Source organism: Ammodytes marinus (genome assembly GCF_949987685.1).
Source record: "Ammodytes marinus genome assembly, chromosome: 3".
In the NCBI taxonomy this organism is placed as follows: Eukaryota; Metazoa; Chordata; class Actinopteri; order Uranoscopiformes; family Ammodytidae; genus Ammodytes; species Ammodytes marinus.
This window is the reverse complement of record NC_137232.1, coordinates 8641712-8657618: the sequence shown is the minus strand read 5'-3', so window position 1 is coordinate 8657618 and position 15907 is coordinate 8641712. Positions and strand designations below refer to the sequence as shown.

At 40.0% G+C, this 15907-nt stretch overlaps 1 protein-coding gene across 1 annotated transcript; it reads left to right on the top strand.

Moving 5' to 3' along the window:
- Positions 1-11351: 11351 nt before the first annotated feature.
- foxl2a (forkhead box L2a) lies at positions 11352-12269 on the top strand (the record flags this gene model as incomplete). The annotated part of the gene is made up of 1 exon (XM_080053614.1): positions 11352-12269. One exon carries the CDS (start codon positions 11352-11354, stop codon positions 12267-12269), a length of 918 nt encoding a protein of 305 aa, XP_079909740.1.
- Between the last annotated feature and the right edge of the window lie 3638 nt (positions 12270-15907).

The window sequence follows — 15907 nt, the reverse complement described above, 5'->3', positions numbered from 1 at the left end:
TCCTTCAGGAAATAGGCTTTTTCTACGTTCATGTGTTAGCAATGACTTTTTCCTCATTTCTGGATGTTTCTCTTAATTTACTTTTTGGAAGTGAGTAAGGCATACCAGTAAGTGATTGTGTACCAAGAAAATGTGTTGGCTGACATAATTATTTTACGTTTTAACCCAAAAATAGCTTGCACTTTTTTTTTACACCTTCTCATTGCATGACTTTAAATGCTGTCTCTATTGTCCTGTATATCTACGGTGACGGTTGTCCATGCAGTTTGTCTCAAAGACCATTTCTTGAAATGTGACATGTAAAAATGAATCCTATCCTACCAGATGACAGTGACTCAACCACTTATATAGTATTTCTTCAGCTTCTCACGTCAATTACATTTGACTTTTTGCACATCTGTATGTCTCTCCCTTATTGTCCCATTACGGACATAGCACATCAGTACCAGATCTGAATTGGCCGGCCCTTGCCAAGGCTTTGGTGCCCAGCGTGATGTTGCTTCCTGCAGGAAGAGGGGAGAGCAGTGGAAAATCAAAACAGGACATCTTCAGATCTGTCAGGGGAGCAGCCCCTCTCCCCCACTCTGCCCTCGGGGGACAGTGCGCCAAAGGAAGCGCTCTCTCTCTCCCTCCTTTTATCCCCCCCTCTTCTGCTCTGCTCTCCCAGGGACGTGTTGGCCCTTCATATACTCCTCCTTTCCTCTGTGACACTCAACCAAGCGGAGATGGAGGTCACCTTGCATGATCTCAAATGCTGACAGCCACCTGTTTGTCTCAGAGAACACAGCCCTCTGTTTTTTTGGAAACAGAAGTTTTTGTGAAATAAGAATCACGTTTTTTAACACTAGTACATTTAATGTCTCTAATAGTAAAGTCAAGACAAAGCTATATGAATGAATTAGAGCAGACTGGAAGCCTTCCTCTTATATATGTAGTTCATTTATTGTTTAATTTTAGTTTAGTTCATTATATTGTTTATATATGTCCTGTGTATGCAGCTTTCAAAACTGTTCTGAATTGTTTAATAAACATTAGCAGTGAAATCATTACAAAAGACCGTATTCCATAGTTGACTGAATTTATATTTTTTGGTTATAGTTTCTCAAAGTTTAAATATTTCTCATGGTCATTTTTGCCAAGAGAATATTCCTACTTTTCACCCTTATTTGCATTGACATTACATGGAATCTAAATAGTCTTGTGTGCCACTTGTTTACCACCCTCTCCACCTGCCAGCACATTTCAAACAGCAACATTTAAAAGAGTCACTGCTAGGAAAGGTAAAATGAACATGAATGTGTAAAATATGTATCGATACATTAGGCTCCAGTCGTTTTTTGGCCACTGTCATTTACATAAAGGAACGTCTTGAAGAAACAATCCATGTACTAGTCTGTACAATGCTTGGCAGAGTACACAACCAAAACCCCTCAGAATATCGTTTCTACAGGGGGAAAACATATGTTGAAATACAGGAATTTAGATGGATCAATATTCCTTCTGACTGTATTTTCCAGCAGTAATTAAAGTTTTTATGACTAAACAGATTTGAATGAGCTTCTGCTGTGCTCCAGTAGGAAACAGTAACCCTAAACTCTCCTCTGCAAGCCTACTCTTAAACCATCGTCAAGGTGACCACAGCCACTGGATGTGCTGTTTGCGTGCATGTTTTCAATGTGAGGGATATTTTTCTTATGTCCTTGTGCGTGTGTGTGTTCCATTGCCTGGTTTTCCTGTTTGTTATTGTGGTCATGACGGAGGCAGGAGAGCTGGAATTGGGGAGGTTTGTGTGGTGTGCTGTGTGCAAACGGATCATGCAGTGACACTCTGTTGTTGGCCCGAGCGATGTGTTTTAGTGGTGTGTGCGCGGTTTCCAAGATCTCATCCTTAAAAAATATATATCCACTGGATCCGTTTGAAGTCATCAGCGGTGGCGTTTGCAACGTCATGTGCTTTAAGGGAAAAATTATCAAATTCAGGGTCATAAAAAGTCATTTTTTTGATACTGGAAAGCCTTATTGTTTAGTATTAATTGTGGTCATTTGCTGTGAAAAACCAATTTCCTCCATGATTTGGGCTTTTCCATTCTCAAATCAAGTTATTAAGACAAAACCACCATACTTTTACTCAAATCTTTGATCCTAAAATATATTTTCCATTGTGCCTTTATTACTGTAATATTACCTTATTTCGGTCCATACCCTACAGTACCACTTTCGTCACGTTTGTCTTTGATGTCTGACCAGCATGTGTACATGCGGCAGCATATTAAACTGAGTGAAATGCAGTGGAGGAGCAGCTCCTGTTGCACCAATCAGCAAGATTGTCATTAGCAGAGTAGCATAGCATGGACCCCCAAGCTATATCCATGCTTAATGAATGATCTAGAGATGGAGAGATAAAGCAAGCACAATGTAGAACGCCCATGAGAGAAAACAAGTAGAAAGACCATAACGGACAGCTGGTGTTCAGTAGAGACTGTCTGGCTTCCCGTTGCTCTTTCCATGCGACGATTAGATAACATCTCTTACCTTATTCACTGCAGCCCACATAGACTCTGCTCTATTGTACACGGGTAGGCTGGCATGTGAGGGAGAGGAAGAATAACCTTGCCTGGTTGCCCTGACAACACACAGTGGTTCAAAGGGAGGCTGCAGGGTGTGTAGGAGAGAGTAAACAGAAAGAGCAACACGTTTCATTTTTGTATTTATCTTTTTTCGACAGAAGTTCTGCTAAAAAATGGGCCTCAGAGGGGAAAAAAAAGAAAAGTATTTACCAAGATACCATAAATCGTATCCATGATAGAAGCATTTCAAGTACAACGGTCGAAAAGGGGGCTGTGGTGAATAAAAGGTTGTGCTACATTGAAAAGAAGTTAGGATGACACAGGACAAGGCATTAAAGTGGCTGTTATATACAATGGGCTTGTCATAGAAAGAGAGCCACATTGACAGGTAAAGCATCCACCATGTCCAATATCATTCCTCACCAGGCTGACACACAGACCACCAAAGCAGAGTAACCACCCCTAGCACAGTATACGCAGTGCATCTCTGCTGTTCTGCACCATTAACACACACCGTTCTCACAGGCAGCTCGAACTGTGAAAGGTCACTGTGTTCACCTCCGATTCCTCTCCATCTTTCAACTGCAGAATCCCCCCCCAGCCGCTTGTATAAAATTGTGCGCGTAAAAAAAAGAAAGATTGTGCGGGATGTGCTATAGTCGTGCAACGCGTGAAAAGTATGTGAGTGGTTAACAAGCGGCTGTTTGAACGTTCTCCTCCCACTCCCTGTCAGGCCAACGCTTTGATCTGTCTTCAGGGTGTCAGCTGGCAGCCATGTTTGTTTGCCCAGCGAGGTAGGCTACCTGTGTAATTACCTCTAACGAAGTGACTTGTTTTGATTTGGCCTGAAATGTAATCCCCCGGCCGGGATGAAGATGTGGAAATGGGTTCGAGGTTACTTGGGGATTCTGAAGTGTGAGGCTGTGACTATGGGGCTGTTTTAAAGGGGTGAGAAAGGCTTTGGGCCGGTGACTTTTGAGGAAGTTTACATTGAGAGTGGGAAAAACTTTGGCTTGGCGTTTGTTCGGCTTGTTACAGTTCCTTTCTTCACGTCCACACAAAGCGTTTATTATCGCCAGCTCGCCTCCTTTTTCTCTTTTTTCACTCCCTCTTTATCTCTCACATATGCACAAACACACACACACACACACACAGACACACACACACACACACACACTGCCACACACACACACACACACATCAAGAATCTTGTTGACTCAAAAGCTCTCCCTCAGCTCACTCGCACACACATACTTGTGCTCCTGTGAATCATTTAAGCCCTGGCAGCAGTTCAAGAAAGCCTCAAAGAGAATCTTGTTGGCAGGAGGCTGCAGCACTTCACCTCGCCGCAAAGGTTAGCAAGAACACAATAATGTGTTACTCTACTCTGCTCCGTCCTCTCTCCTCACCCCACTCCTCACTCTGACTTATCCTTTGCTTATCATACTCTACCTTTGTATCCATCTATTACTTCCCGTACTCCTTTTAATTGTTTGGTCATTGCACTTGCAGAAGAATGCTTGCCCACCATTGATTTCTGCATAGTACATGCACGCATTTAACCAACATACTGTATATCCACATGCTCCATTTTCTATCTTTGTTTAACTTAATGCAACAATATATTACAAACTATTGAGTATGATATCAAGCATTAAATTGATTTTGGTTGTTTTGTTTTTTATACTAAAAGAGGAAAAAAGGTGTTTACCTACCCTTTGTTTACATACCAGTTTATAGAGCCTAGGCTGGTATTCACTGATTTTCTTTTTCTTTTCAGCACACACACTGTAGAGGTAGCGGATCGTAAGGAGGTATTCACAGATTTTGACAAAAAGTGATTTTGACAACAAGTTTTCTCCAGAATTGCTGACCTTTAAAAGAAAATGTCTTTGTGTGTGTGTGTGTGTGTGTGTGTGTGTGTGTGTGTGTGTGTGTGTGTGTGTGTGTGTGTGTGTGTGTGTGTGTGTGTGTGTGTGTGTGTGTGTGTGTGTGCGTGTGTTTTGTTTTGCTGTAGGTAGTAATTTCAAATTCATATTCAAACATTGAGGAAACAGAATAGTTGTCTTTAATATTGAGTATTAATTATTCAGAAACTGTTCTGTGTAAAGACTAAATTCGAATTACTTTGCTGTCCGGTGGACTAGGTTTATGTCACAGGAGTTTCAGTGGAAGGCCATAGAGCTTCCCTTAGGCTTCCTGCAGCCAATAAGAAATGTAAACACACCGGGCCACCAAGAAAAACATGTCACCCTCTGCACTGGAGCTAGTGAAGGGCTATGGTAGGGGAGAGGGGCTTTACTCTCACACAATGATCTGAGTGTTTGAAGGAGAGGGGATGGACTGTACAAAGTAAGGAAGTGTCCCTCGCACACCACCCGCAGAGCATCACCCTTAATAAGACTTTTTATTTTTTTTAAATGGGAGAGCATGCATATACAAACGCACAACAAATCAAAAGTGACACCATGTGTGCATATGCATAGGTGTTTGTGTCTGTGTGTTACCCCCCTCCCCCTCCCCACATCTGCATCACTACGAACCTTAATCCATGCGGGCGGTGATGTGAAGGAGATGGGTGGAATCTGGTGGTCAGTGTTTATTTGCTCTATCTCTCTCTTCTTTCTGGGAGGAACAAGGGCCACGCTGGAGACGCCGCATGAGGGCTGAGGGTACATCCTTCTTCTTCCTCTTCACCTCATCCCTCCATCCCCCAACAGTCCCCCCATCTAACCATCTCCGTCCTGCACCTCATAAGGATTCCATTGAGGAGAGGCAATGTCTTGTTGATGTTTAATCACGCCAGATGCAAATGAACCAGAAACCAACCCAGAGGGATCAAACTGGGACAAGCAGTGTGAGATGTTTCTCCTCACAGCCTGTTCAGCCAGGGCACATGCACCAATGCTCTATGGACTCAAGATGAAACAGTCAAGTGCATGTTTTCACACACGTGCAATCAACTCACATCAACTCAGAAATACAGATAAACCAGGTGCGTTTAACATGAAGAACATACATAAATTAATTTACTTTATACTGTATGTCGAGTGTGGTGTCCATAATCATTCTATTTAGCTGTTTAGTTAATCTCAGGTCAAGAAAGGGCTTCCACTTCTTCATCCACTATTTGGCAATGCTTTCATTTCAATATATTCACTTGTTGAAGATATAACTTTCAGTTTAAAATCTTCTAATTTTACAACATTCTGGAAAAAGATAACCAATGCCAATCATTGCAATTACTTAGCCCATTCAACAAAGAATATATTTGGTTTTTTGGTTAAGCCTATATCAGAGGATGATGTGTAGGCTATGTGTTGTTACAAAAGACCGAATAACATTATTTAAAAATCTGTATCATCATGCAATTATATTTAAAGAGCAGCGTTTCATTTGAAAGAATACGCCAGTGCTGGCTTACTGTTAAAATGAATGTAAGAATAATTAGATAAATAAAAAGTCGGAAAATAGAGTGTTCTTTGAAAATAATAGTTTGTTCTTGTTTCGAATACTGCAACTAATAATAATAGCTACTGTGTGCTAATAGGCTAATGCAACTTTACTGATACTACTGCTTCTCATAATAATAATAATAGGAAAATAATGATAGTAATAAAATAAAAAAATAAGAATAGGCCAATTAATTGCATGGCTTTTGTATTTAATTGTCACAATTATTTTTTCAACAGATTCAGTGTGATTATGTTCGATTAAACTAGACCAGGGGTGTCAAACATACGGCCCGCGGGCCGGATCCGGCCCGCGAGATGATTTGATCAGGCCCGCGACCTGTAGAGCATAAATTTCTGAGTATGTCAAAAAAAAAAGTAAGTCTCTAGCCCATTCCTGTGAGGAGTTATGAATTTTTAAAGAAATAACCGAAATGCTCACTCCTGCCGCTAGGGGGCAGCCTAAATAAAAAAAGCACATTTTAGCAACGTGGTAAATGGCAATCCTGCTTCACCGCTATTAATGTTTCCTCCAGTGCTTTATGGCAAAGTAAAAACCAAAAAAAAAACATTTTTATTTTTAGTACATTTATTTTATTACTTTTTAATAAAAATAAAACTATTTTTATTTTTAGTGCTGAACAATTAATGTACTAGCAAGCGCGGTGTGTCTGTGGCTCTGTGTGCGCAAAACGAGCAGGAGCATGCTAGTGTAGGCCTACAAGATTTATTTCCTAATTTTCAATGCTGCTTTATTTTTATGTTTTAAATTGGGAAAAACAAATTCCAAAACAACCAATAACCTCTGTATTTAAAAATAAATCAAAACAGTAGAAGTTGCACTTTTATTTAATTGTATTTTGTACAGTCTGCATGTTTGCACAAAATGTGTACCTGTACATATAATAAACAAAATTGGACAACTGTAAGGTCAGTGCCTGTTGTATTTGTGTATTCAAATAAACAGTTGTTTATTTCATTAGTGCACATTGGCATCTTTGAGCAAAATACCCCCAAAATTTTTGCTGCGGCGCTTCGCGCCGCACCTCCTATTCCCATGGCCAGCAGCAACCTTTACTAAGACATTTCCTGGGGGGTACAGAGATCCCTTGTGATCCGTGATAATGTAGGTTGCAAATGTAGGCTGAGTGATAAAGCATATTACTGAAAAACAAAGTTAGGGATTTGGAGTTATTTTGCCATTATTTTACTAGTCCGGCCCACCTGAGATCAGAGAGGCTGTATGTGGCCCTCGAACCAAAATGAGTTTGACACCCCTGAACTAGACGAATATAATGTGTGAAACATCAGATTTTTAATAATGAAAATAATAAGCATGCTAATAATGAATAAAAAAAACAGTTTTGTTAATGGTCCTTCCTCGCCTGACAGAAGCTTCTGCAGTCCGGGTGGTGGTTCTCCGGTCCCGACCTGACCCGGCGGATCCGTCCGCCGCATTCCACCCGCACCCGCTATCATAAACATCCTAATACCAGACCTGCGAGGGCAGGAAGTGCGCGAGGACAGGAATTCCACTCTTTCAAATTACATTACGGCCCGTTACAATGATGGCCTTTCGGTTTATTGTAGGCCACTACACGCACGCCGCGCCCATTAAAACCTCAAATGGGCCTGTGTCAAATACAATATAGGCCACATATGTGAGACAAATATCACAGCAAAGCAATTCCTTATAAGCTAGGATTTCCCTTTCCCTTCTCATCACCCACTACTACACAGTCATGCAGTTGCTCTTTGGGGGGCTTCAGATAACCTGTAGTCTAAGTGTATCATAATACCCCTTTGGGATGAATCTTATGACTAAAATAGGCTAATCACGAAATTGTTCAGGCTTGTGATGCTACATGAATGCAATTTTATTCTTAAAATGCCTCAATGGCTGTTGAAGTGTTTGTCTGAGGTTGTGGAGCGTATCTTTTTTTTATTAGCGCGTGTATTGGACAGGTGTGTAAGAAAAAACGGACTCTTCTCAGTGATAGCCTTCTCAGTATGCTATCTGCATTGCTTTGCGCTGTCTCACCTCATGCAGACCAGGGTATCCACTCTATACACAAGTCATTACAGAATTTTGCAGGAATATGCTGCCCCATGTAAATCTGTCATCATTTTAAAAAGTGATAAAAACTCATTTCACGTCGTTGTTTTTTTGTTTGCACAGTTGTAGCCTATGCCTCCATTTTTAATAGTTTCAAATAAATTTGTAAGGCCATTTGTAACCAATGTGAGCAACATTGTATTAATTATTTTTGTAGGCCTATGTCAGAGTCCGTCAATGCTTCTTTGAGCAAGGTGAAAATAAATATTTTGAAAAAATATTCGTAAAAAAAAACTTCCGGTGGAATATTTCAAAGTCCATATCACAACCAGTAAATTAAAGTAGACCATGTTAATCTACTAGGGTATCAGTGTTAGGCTACTTTTTTACATTTTGTTTTATTTATTTGTTTGTATCTTTAGCCTATTTATCGCTGGCTATAAAGTCCCTGTCTGTGAAAACATGCTATACTATCAAATGAACATTCCTCGGCGCCTCACTGAAGCCAACCAGTTCAAGTTTCAGGGTCCTTGTTTTGTTTACGGATTGTCCTCGTGCTAGTTTACAGCTTTGTTGTGACGTGACGCGCGTGACTGCGGCAGCTCCGAAGGTTACAGGTAGGCTAATGGAGGAGGGGAAAGAAAGTAAAACACAGGAGGGCCAGGAACTTTAACTTCAAGACACCATGTCACCTGTTAGGTAGGCCTAAGTGTTACGTTTGCAATAGAGAGAAAAATATCAAGGATATAGGCCTAGTCATATTATCTAAAGCAAATCACGGTGGTGCTCGGTCATTCAGGCGATAGGCTGTAGGCCTATACAATAAATTAGTATGCTTAAGTGTGAGGGACAAATAGCATTACACATTTTCACAACAGGTTGGCCTAACCGGAGTGGGTTATTTCTTAACAATTGAAGGTTAATGTAATACATTTCACCTATGTTGTGATAACCTCATTCACATGACTATAGGCTGATTCCTTGGTTAATAATATCCGTTTCTAGGGAAGTGTATGGCTACATATTAGCATTTTAGCCTAAAAGTCAACGAGCTTTTAACAGTGTTTTTGGTGCTGTAGCCTACGGGGCTCACCAGGGGGTCTTGAAGGGGTACGGGGGTCCTTGCAAAAGGAGAAATAACATAATTTCACTGTCCTAATATGAATAAGGCCTATTGGTTATATTGTTGACACCGTATTAACGTGATAATTTCACTTTCTTATTTCACATTATTATTCCTATTTACATTGTTTATATTTTTTGAACGACTTTACAATGCTATTATAAATGCTAATAATAATAATAATAATAATAATAATAATAATAATAATAATAATAATAATAATAATAATAATAATAATAATAATAATAATAATAATAAACACAGGCCTGTGTGACACATTTACACACAATCTGACTTCGAAAGGTATTTCCTCAGAAGTTTGTTGGGTGATTCCTTTATTTTCTATTTCTGTTTGAGTGCAGAACCAGGGAAGAGGAGAAGACCACATACTTTCTCTCGAACAATGAAAGAAGACTAAACAACTCCCGAAATCGTGAGGTAAAACTAAACACATAGCGTGCTATAGGACAAAGGGGGTCTATATTGTGGTTTGGCCTTTACTTTGACAAACCACTCCACAATATGTCTGTCGATGTGTTTTGTGTAAATGAACAGTAAAGGCCTATTTTTTCTTTAAAAATAATAATAAGAATCACCCAAAAAAAAGTGCCATATCATACTACAAACTACGGTCACAAATAAGTATCAATCAATGTCTAAATTATTTATTTTTCAAATAAGGTTGTATCATTTTTTTGATCTGCAAATTGATATATGGATTTTATTTTTTCTCTTTTGTTATTTGATAGCTGCATTAATTAACACATTGAATGGTGTAATGTTTTAACCAAGCCAAATACTTACACAGCATATAGGCATAACAGTGGTCCTGAGATTAACGGGAAATGCTCGTCGTCTTAAACATGTGAAAAAGACATTGAAACAAAAATAACATCGCGCTGTAACGCTTGAAACTGTGAGTCCGGGATAATTGCACGATGAGAGATGGTTGGCTGTGACCGCGCTTCAGCTGCTGCGTCCAGGCTGCAGACTGGGTGCAGGGTGATGACACACATGCCAATGCTGTTCCACCTGCACAGACTCCCAGAGCACGGAAATACACTCCCAAAGAAAGCCGAGGGGACCCTCATGGGTGGCCAGAGAAATGTATACCTCTCCCTGCACTTGTGAACTAATTAAGCAGCACTATCTATCCAGACTTCCTTAGAGCGGCGGACATGCAGCCGTTTGCAAACGTGCATGACTTTTAGGTCTGAGATGAGAGCCTCCATTTGGCTGAAGTTAGTCTACTACTGTATGTTTGGCTGTAATGTGACTCAAGTTGTTTGGAGCACATTTTGTTGTAACAAAGGTTTGTCCAGCTTAAATGCATATAAAAAATAACTAGATTTCAATTGAACAACAAATAGTTTCAAATTGTGCCCTAAAAATGCAGGACGAGGAACATAGTTAAATATATAAAGTATAGGCCTACACAAAGAATGACTTTAAAATGAACAAATGCGTCTGTATTTTATTGTGTCTTGCTTTCTTACTAAAAAAGCAAAATAAAATAAAAAACGTATTAGCTTCTTATGCAATTGCATTAAGAGGAAAGCGATAGCCTAAGTGCTTCAACAAATTCCTGAAATCTACTTAAATAATACATTTATGTTCAGAATTTCCCAGCATGTTTTTAGTGGTTTGGTCCTGTTTGAATGCAAAACGATGTGTAATGTCCATATAGTGCTATTTTGACCCGACTATGATAAGAAAATAATATTAGATAAATAAACACACACACAATTTCAACATGTTAACAAGATCTGATTTTTTTTTCATTTACTGTAACCACCGGAGGCGGAACTCATATGTATGCACAAATCACGAAGCACTACGTCGCTCCATGGAAAGCAAAAGCAGCCTGTCAGTGGGCCTGAAGAAAAGAGGAAAGGGTTGGGCTTACTCACTCACAAGCCACAACTTGGGTTGCGCCTCATCAGAAAGCAGTTTACAATAATCCCTGTTGAAGAGAGAGGGAGGTCTGTTGCACGTCTCCTACTGGGCTGCAAAATACAAATTTGTTTGGAAGACATCTTTTAAATCGCGTTGCATCTCAGGTTTTTGAAACACATCAGTTTGCTCGTCGATCTAATCGAGTAAGGGTTTGCTTTTTGGCATTTGGACTGGACTTGTTTTGTTTTGGTGTGCGCAATGATGGCCACTTACCAAAACCCGGAGGATGACGCAATGGCCTTAATGATCCACGACACCAACACGACCAAGGAGAAAGAGCGACCCAAAGAGGAGCCGGTCCCGGACAAAGTTCCAGAGAAGCCGGATCCATCCCAGAAACCACCGTACTCCTATGTCGCTCTCATTGCAATGGCCATTCGGGAGAGCACTGAGAAGCGCCTCACTCTGTCCGGTATTTACCAGTATATAATCAGCAAATTTCCCTTCTACGAGAAAAATAAAAAAGGTTGGCAGAACAGCATCAGACACAACCTGAGTCTCAACGAATGCTTCATTAAAGTTCCGCGGGAGGGCGGCGGGGAGAGAAAAGGGAATTACTGGACACTCGACCCAGCCTGCGAGGACATGTTTGAGAAGGGAAACTACAGGAGGCGCCGCAGGATGAAGCGGCCGTTCAGACCTCCACCGACGCACTTCCAGCCGGGGAAGTCCTTGTTCGGAGGAGACGGCTATGGCTACCTGTCCCCACCCAAGTACCTGCAGTCTAGCTTCATGAACAACTCTTGGTCGTTAGGCCAACCACCAACTCCTATGTCCTACACGTCCTGTCAGATGGCCAGCGGCAACGTGAGTCCAGTGAACGTGAAGGGGCTGTCAGCCCCCTCGTCATATAACCCTTACTCCCGGGTGCAGAGCATGGGGCTCCCCAGCATGGTGAACTCTTACAACGGCATGGGTCACCATCACCATCCCGCACATCACCATGCTCAGCAACTGAGCCCGGCCACCGCGGCACCACCTCCGGTCTCCTCCAGTAACGGAGCGGGCCTTCAGTTTGCTTGCTCCCGCCAGCCCGCGGAGCTGTCGATGATGCACTGCTCTTACTGGGAACACGAGACCAAACACTCAGCTTTACACACGAGGATTGATATTTAAAGTTTACGAAGGGTCTGTGTAAAATGAGGACTCTAAGAGCGAGAGTTAATTCCTGTGATTTCAAAACAGAACCAAGAGTATTTTTGAAGAGACCATGACGCACTGTTTGGGTCCAGCTGACATCAATAAATGCCAATGGGGAGGTATCCGCGAGTTGATGTGGAGAAAGTTTTACAAAATGGAATCGGGAGGTAAAGCAGTCACAAGGACACATCAGGAAGCACAACCTCTGGGAGCCATTTCGTGCGCCTGTATGACACTTGGACTGATGGACAAAACTTGGTATTGTAGTCAAAATTGTGCCTTAAGCTTTTTCACGGAGATAGACATTGTTGACATTTCCTCAGCTGTGTTATTGGTGTGCGTAATGATTTCTCTCAACTTTACGCACGGCTTATTCTACCTTTTGCCTAATATAACGTGACCATAAGATGGCCTAATTAAGTCAGTGCTTTAATATGTAACTGAATCAGAGCCCAATTTGGCTTTCTTATTAACTTGCACTGAGCAAGGCCTGCATGGTGAAACTTAACCTCATGGTTATGAAATGTGTTGGGTTATACGGTGAAAGTGTGAGAGATCCACCAGACTGACACAAATACAATTCAGGGTTTTTCATATTTCTTGATCCCATATATGTATGCTATCATATCCAATATGACGCCAGCCAGTGCCAGGTTTTGTTAATTTTCCTGATTTTTTTTATTTTTTATAAACGTGATTAGCTATATTGTCTCATTCATGATGGCGCCATGTTTCATTTTAATTAGCACTTTTCCCTCTTTTCTAGGTTTGTGAATTTTCTTAATAAACTTGTATTTCTTGAAGTAGTACAGTGGTCATGAAGTAATTGTTTTATGCTTAAGGCTTTGATAACCACTGTTGGCACTCAACAATTGACAACTAGCTATAGCTATGTGAAGGCAACGGAGGATAACATAGTATATTGTTAGTAGTGTGTTCAGAAATGTCAAGAATTAATATTCGCTTTAACCATAATGTAAAGGGTTATGAGGAAGGCTTTGCACTTTTTCTACTGTAATATGTTGGATAATCTAACTGATAAAATATAAATCTAGATTTGTATTTAAATAGTTAGAAATAATGCAGCAAGATACAAATGTAACGTATTGGTTGCTGCAATAATAATAATAATAATAATAATAATAATAATAATAATAATAATAATAATAATAATAATAATAATAATAATAATAATAATAATAATATGCATTTGAGCATTATTAATCTTTTTTGTCCCACGGCCAGATATGTCTGTTTGAGGCGAATTAATATGTTATGTATGTTACGGCTGTTGCATGCCGTGTGTGCATAATTCATAAACTATTGTCTGCTTCCCTATATAAGTTAATTACGATAAATATGTTTTTCCTCCTATTTAATGTTTAATATAATTTATATTTAATATAATTCACAATTGAGCGTGAGCCGCCTGAAAGATGGCGAGGCATGGAGTTTCTGACCGTCATCGGGTATTATGTTGTATTATATTTTTTGACGGCTCAATTCCAAGCAAGGAAAAATAATCAAAAAAACATCCTAAATATCAAAATGCAAAGTTTTCCTCCCTCAATATGATATGTCTTCTTTTTGTGTTTGATCATGACCAAGTTTTTTAGTCCTAGAAGAAAACAGACAATCAACATGAACAGCAACAAATGGCCTAATAATAATAATAATAATAATAATAATAATAATAATAATAATAATAATAATAATAATAATAATAATAAATCGGATTTATATAGCGCTTTTCCAAATATTCAAAGACGTTTATTTGATGATAATAATGACATGATGAAGTTTCCAGTGTTGTACAAGATTAGTTGTGTTTTTCCTTATTTTTATCTGTAGATATAGGCTAACCCACAAGTCTGTCAACAAGATAATAATATTAATGCCATAATAATAGGAAGTAAAGTGAACAAAGACAGGAAGTGTAATAAAAAAAACAGCATTATGAAGTCGTCTTATATGCGGTACAAATGTGACATCAGAGGAGTTTATTGGTCCCACCTTGTCCTCTATTTGCTCAAATTTGACTTATGCTGCAAGGGTCTTCTCTGGAGGATTATACTAAAGTTCAGAGGGGCAGCTCTTCCACTATAGTTGTGTTTTAGTGTGAGACTGTTGAATCTGAATTACGTAGCCAGTGCCACGTTCCCGTGGGCCCCAGAGGACCGTCCCGTTACCCTGAGGACCAGCTCTAGGCCTATAGCCTCTTGTTAAAAGAGTCATGGTGACGAGTTAAACGGCTGACTGCACCGGCTGATCCCAACCCCGTCTTTAGAATTACTATCATGTTATCACAACGCATCATTGTATTAGTGCCATCTGGTTTAGACTTTTACATGCAAGGGATGTATCGCTACAATGAGTTCCCTGTTTTGACTGAACATCACACAGCTATCGTGCACAATGCAATCGTATTTTAAAAGCGGACAAATTCAATAATTGTAATTCCTAACTTCTAATAGGTCGTTGTTAATTAGATTGGGGGATCATCCTTCACTGATCAGACTTATTCGTCGCCTGGAGGTGTATCCACACATTCACTTCAATCCACCAGCGAGGGTCGAATACGCTCATCAGCCAACAGCACCCAAAACAACAGAAATAAAGGACAATATAGTGTACACACCCGTGTGTATCAATGGTCTAACACAACAAAACGTGTGTAGCACCTTCTTGGAATGGTAGTAGCATAATAATGGGATAGGTCTATGTAATTAGCATATCGTTATTTCCAGAATCCTATTGGCTGAATTAATTAACTAGGCAACTGCTGCAATTAACGTGCACGTGGCACATGGTTGTTGGATAATAAATTAATTGTGTGCCGTGGCAAGGGTTTGAACACCAAAAACCATTGGAAAGGTGTTTCGATCCTCAATTGGCCTACTTGCTTTTTCGGAAGATGTTTAAATTTTGCCTAGGCTATATATTTTTTTAAAGCAATCGACTTTAATTTTAGGCCCTTTGGGGCAATATACATTCAACAAGTGAACACAAACAATAATAATTAGAAAGCATCATAAGGAACATAATTATTACAACTTCAAATAAGCACTGTATTGGTTGATAATAATAATAAATCTGCCCCTGCGTTTTTCACTGATAAGTCATCAATACACTGTAGGCCTATATATTAGATATGCAGACTTAAGAATGGGGTGGATCGTGTTGACTGGGTCTTAAAGGACGTTTATTTTCCAACAATAGGCTTTAGTGAGAGCTGTATTACAGGAGCTCAATGAGAAAAAAATTCTGTCTATCACTTGTAGAAAAATCTGCATAAAGCTATTATTAGACTTCTAAAATGTTAAGTATGTTCTGTATACCTATTTTATGGGCTACATATTCGACGCTACATCAGCCAGCCGTGGGGATCAATGAGCAGAAACCTCAATTAAACTGCAGCGATAAAAACAGAGAATGAGAATGCCACGAGCCTCCGGACTGTCCCAGTCGGTGTAACGGTGACACTTGTCCATCCGGGGAGCTTCGAGGCGAGCCTGAAATGTAGCTGTGTACATGCCCTGCTTCCTCACATTAATGTTTTGTAAACAACAACGAGATAAGGGCGCGTTTGAAAGGCAAGTGTATTCTAAACAGCT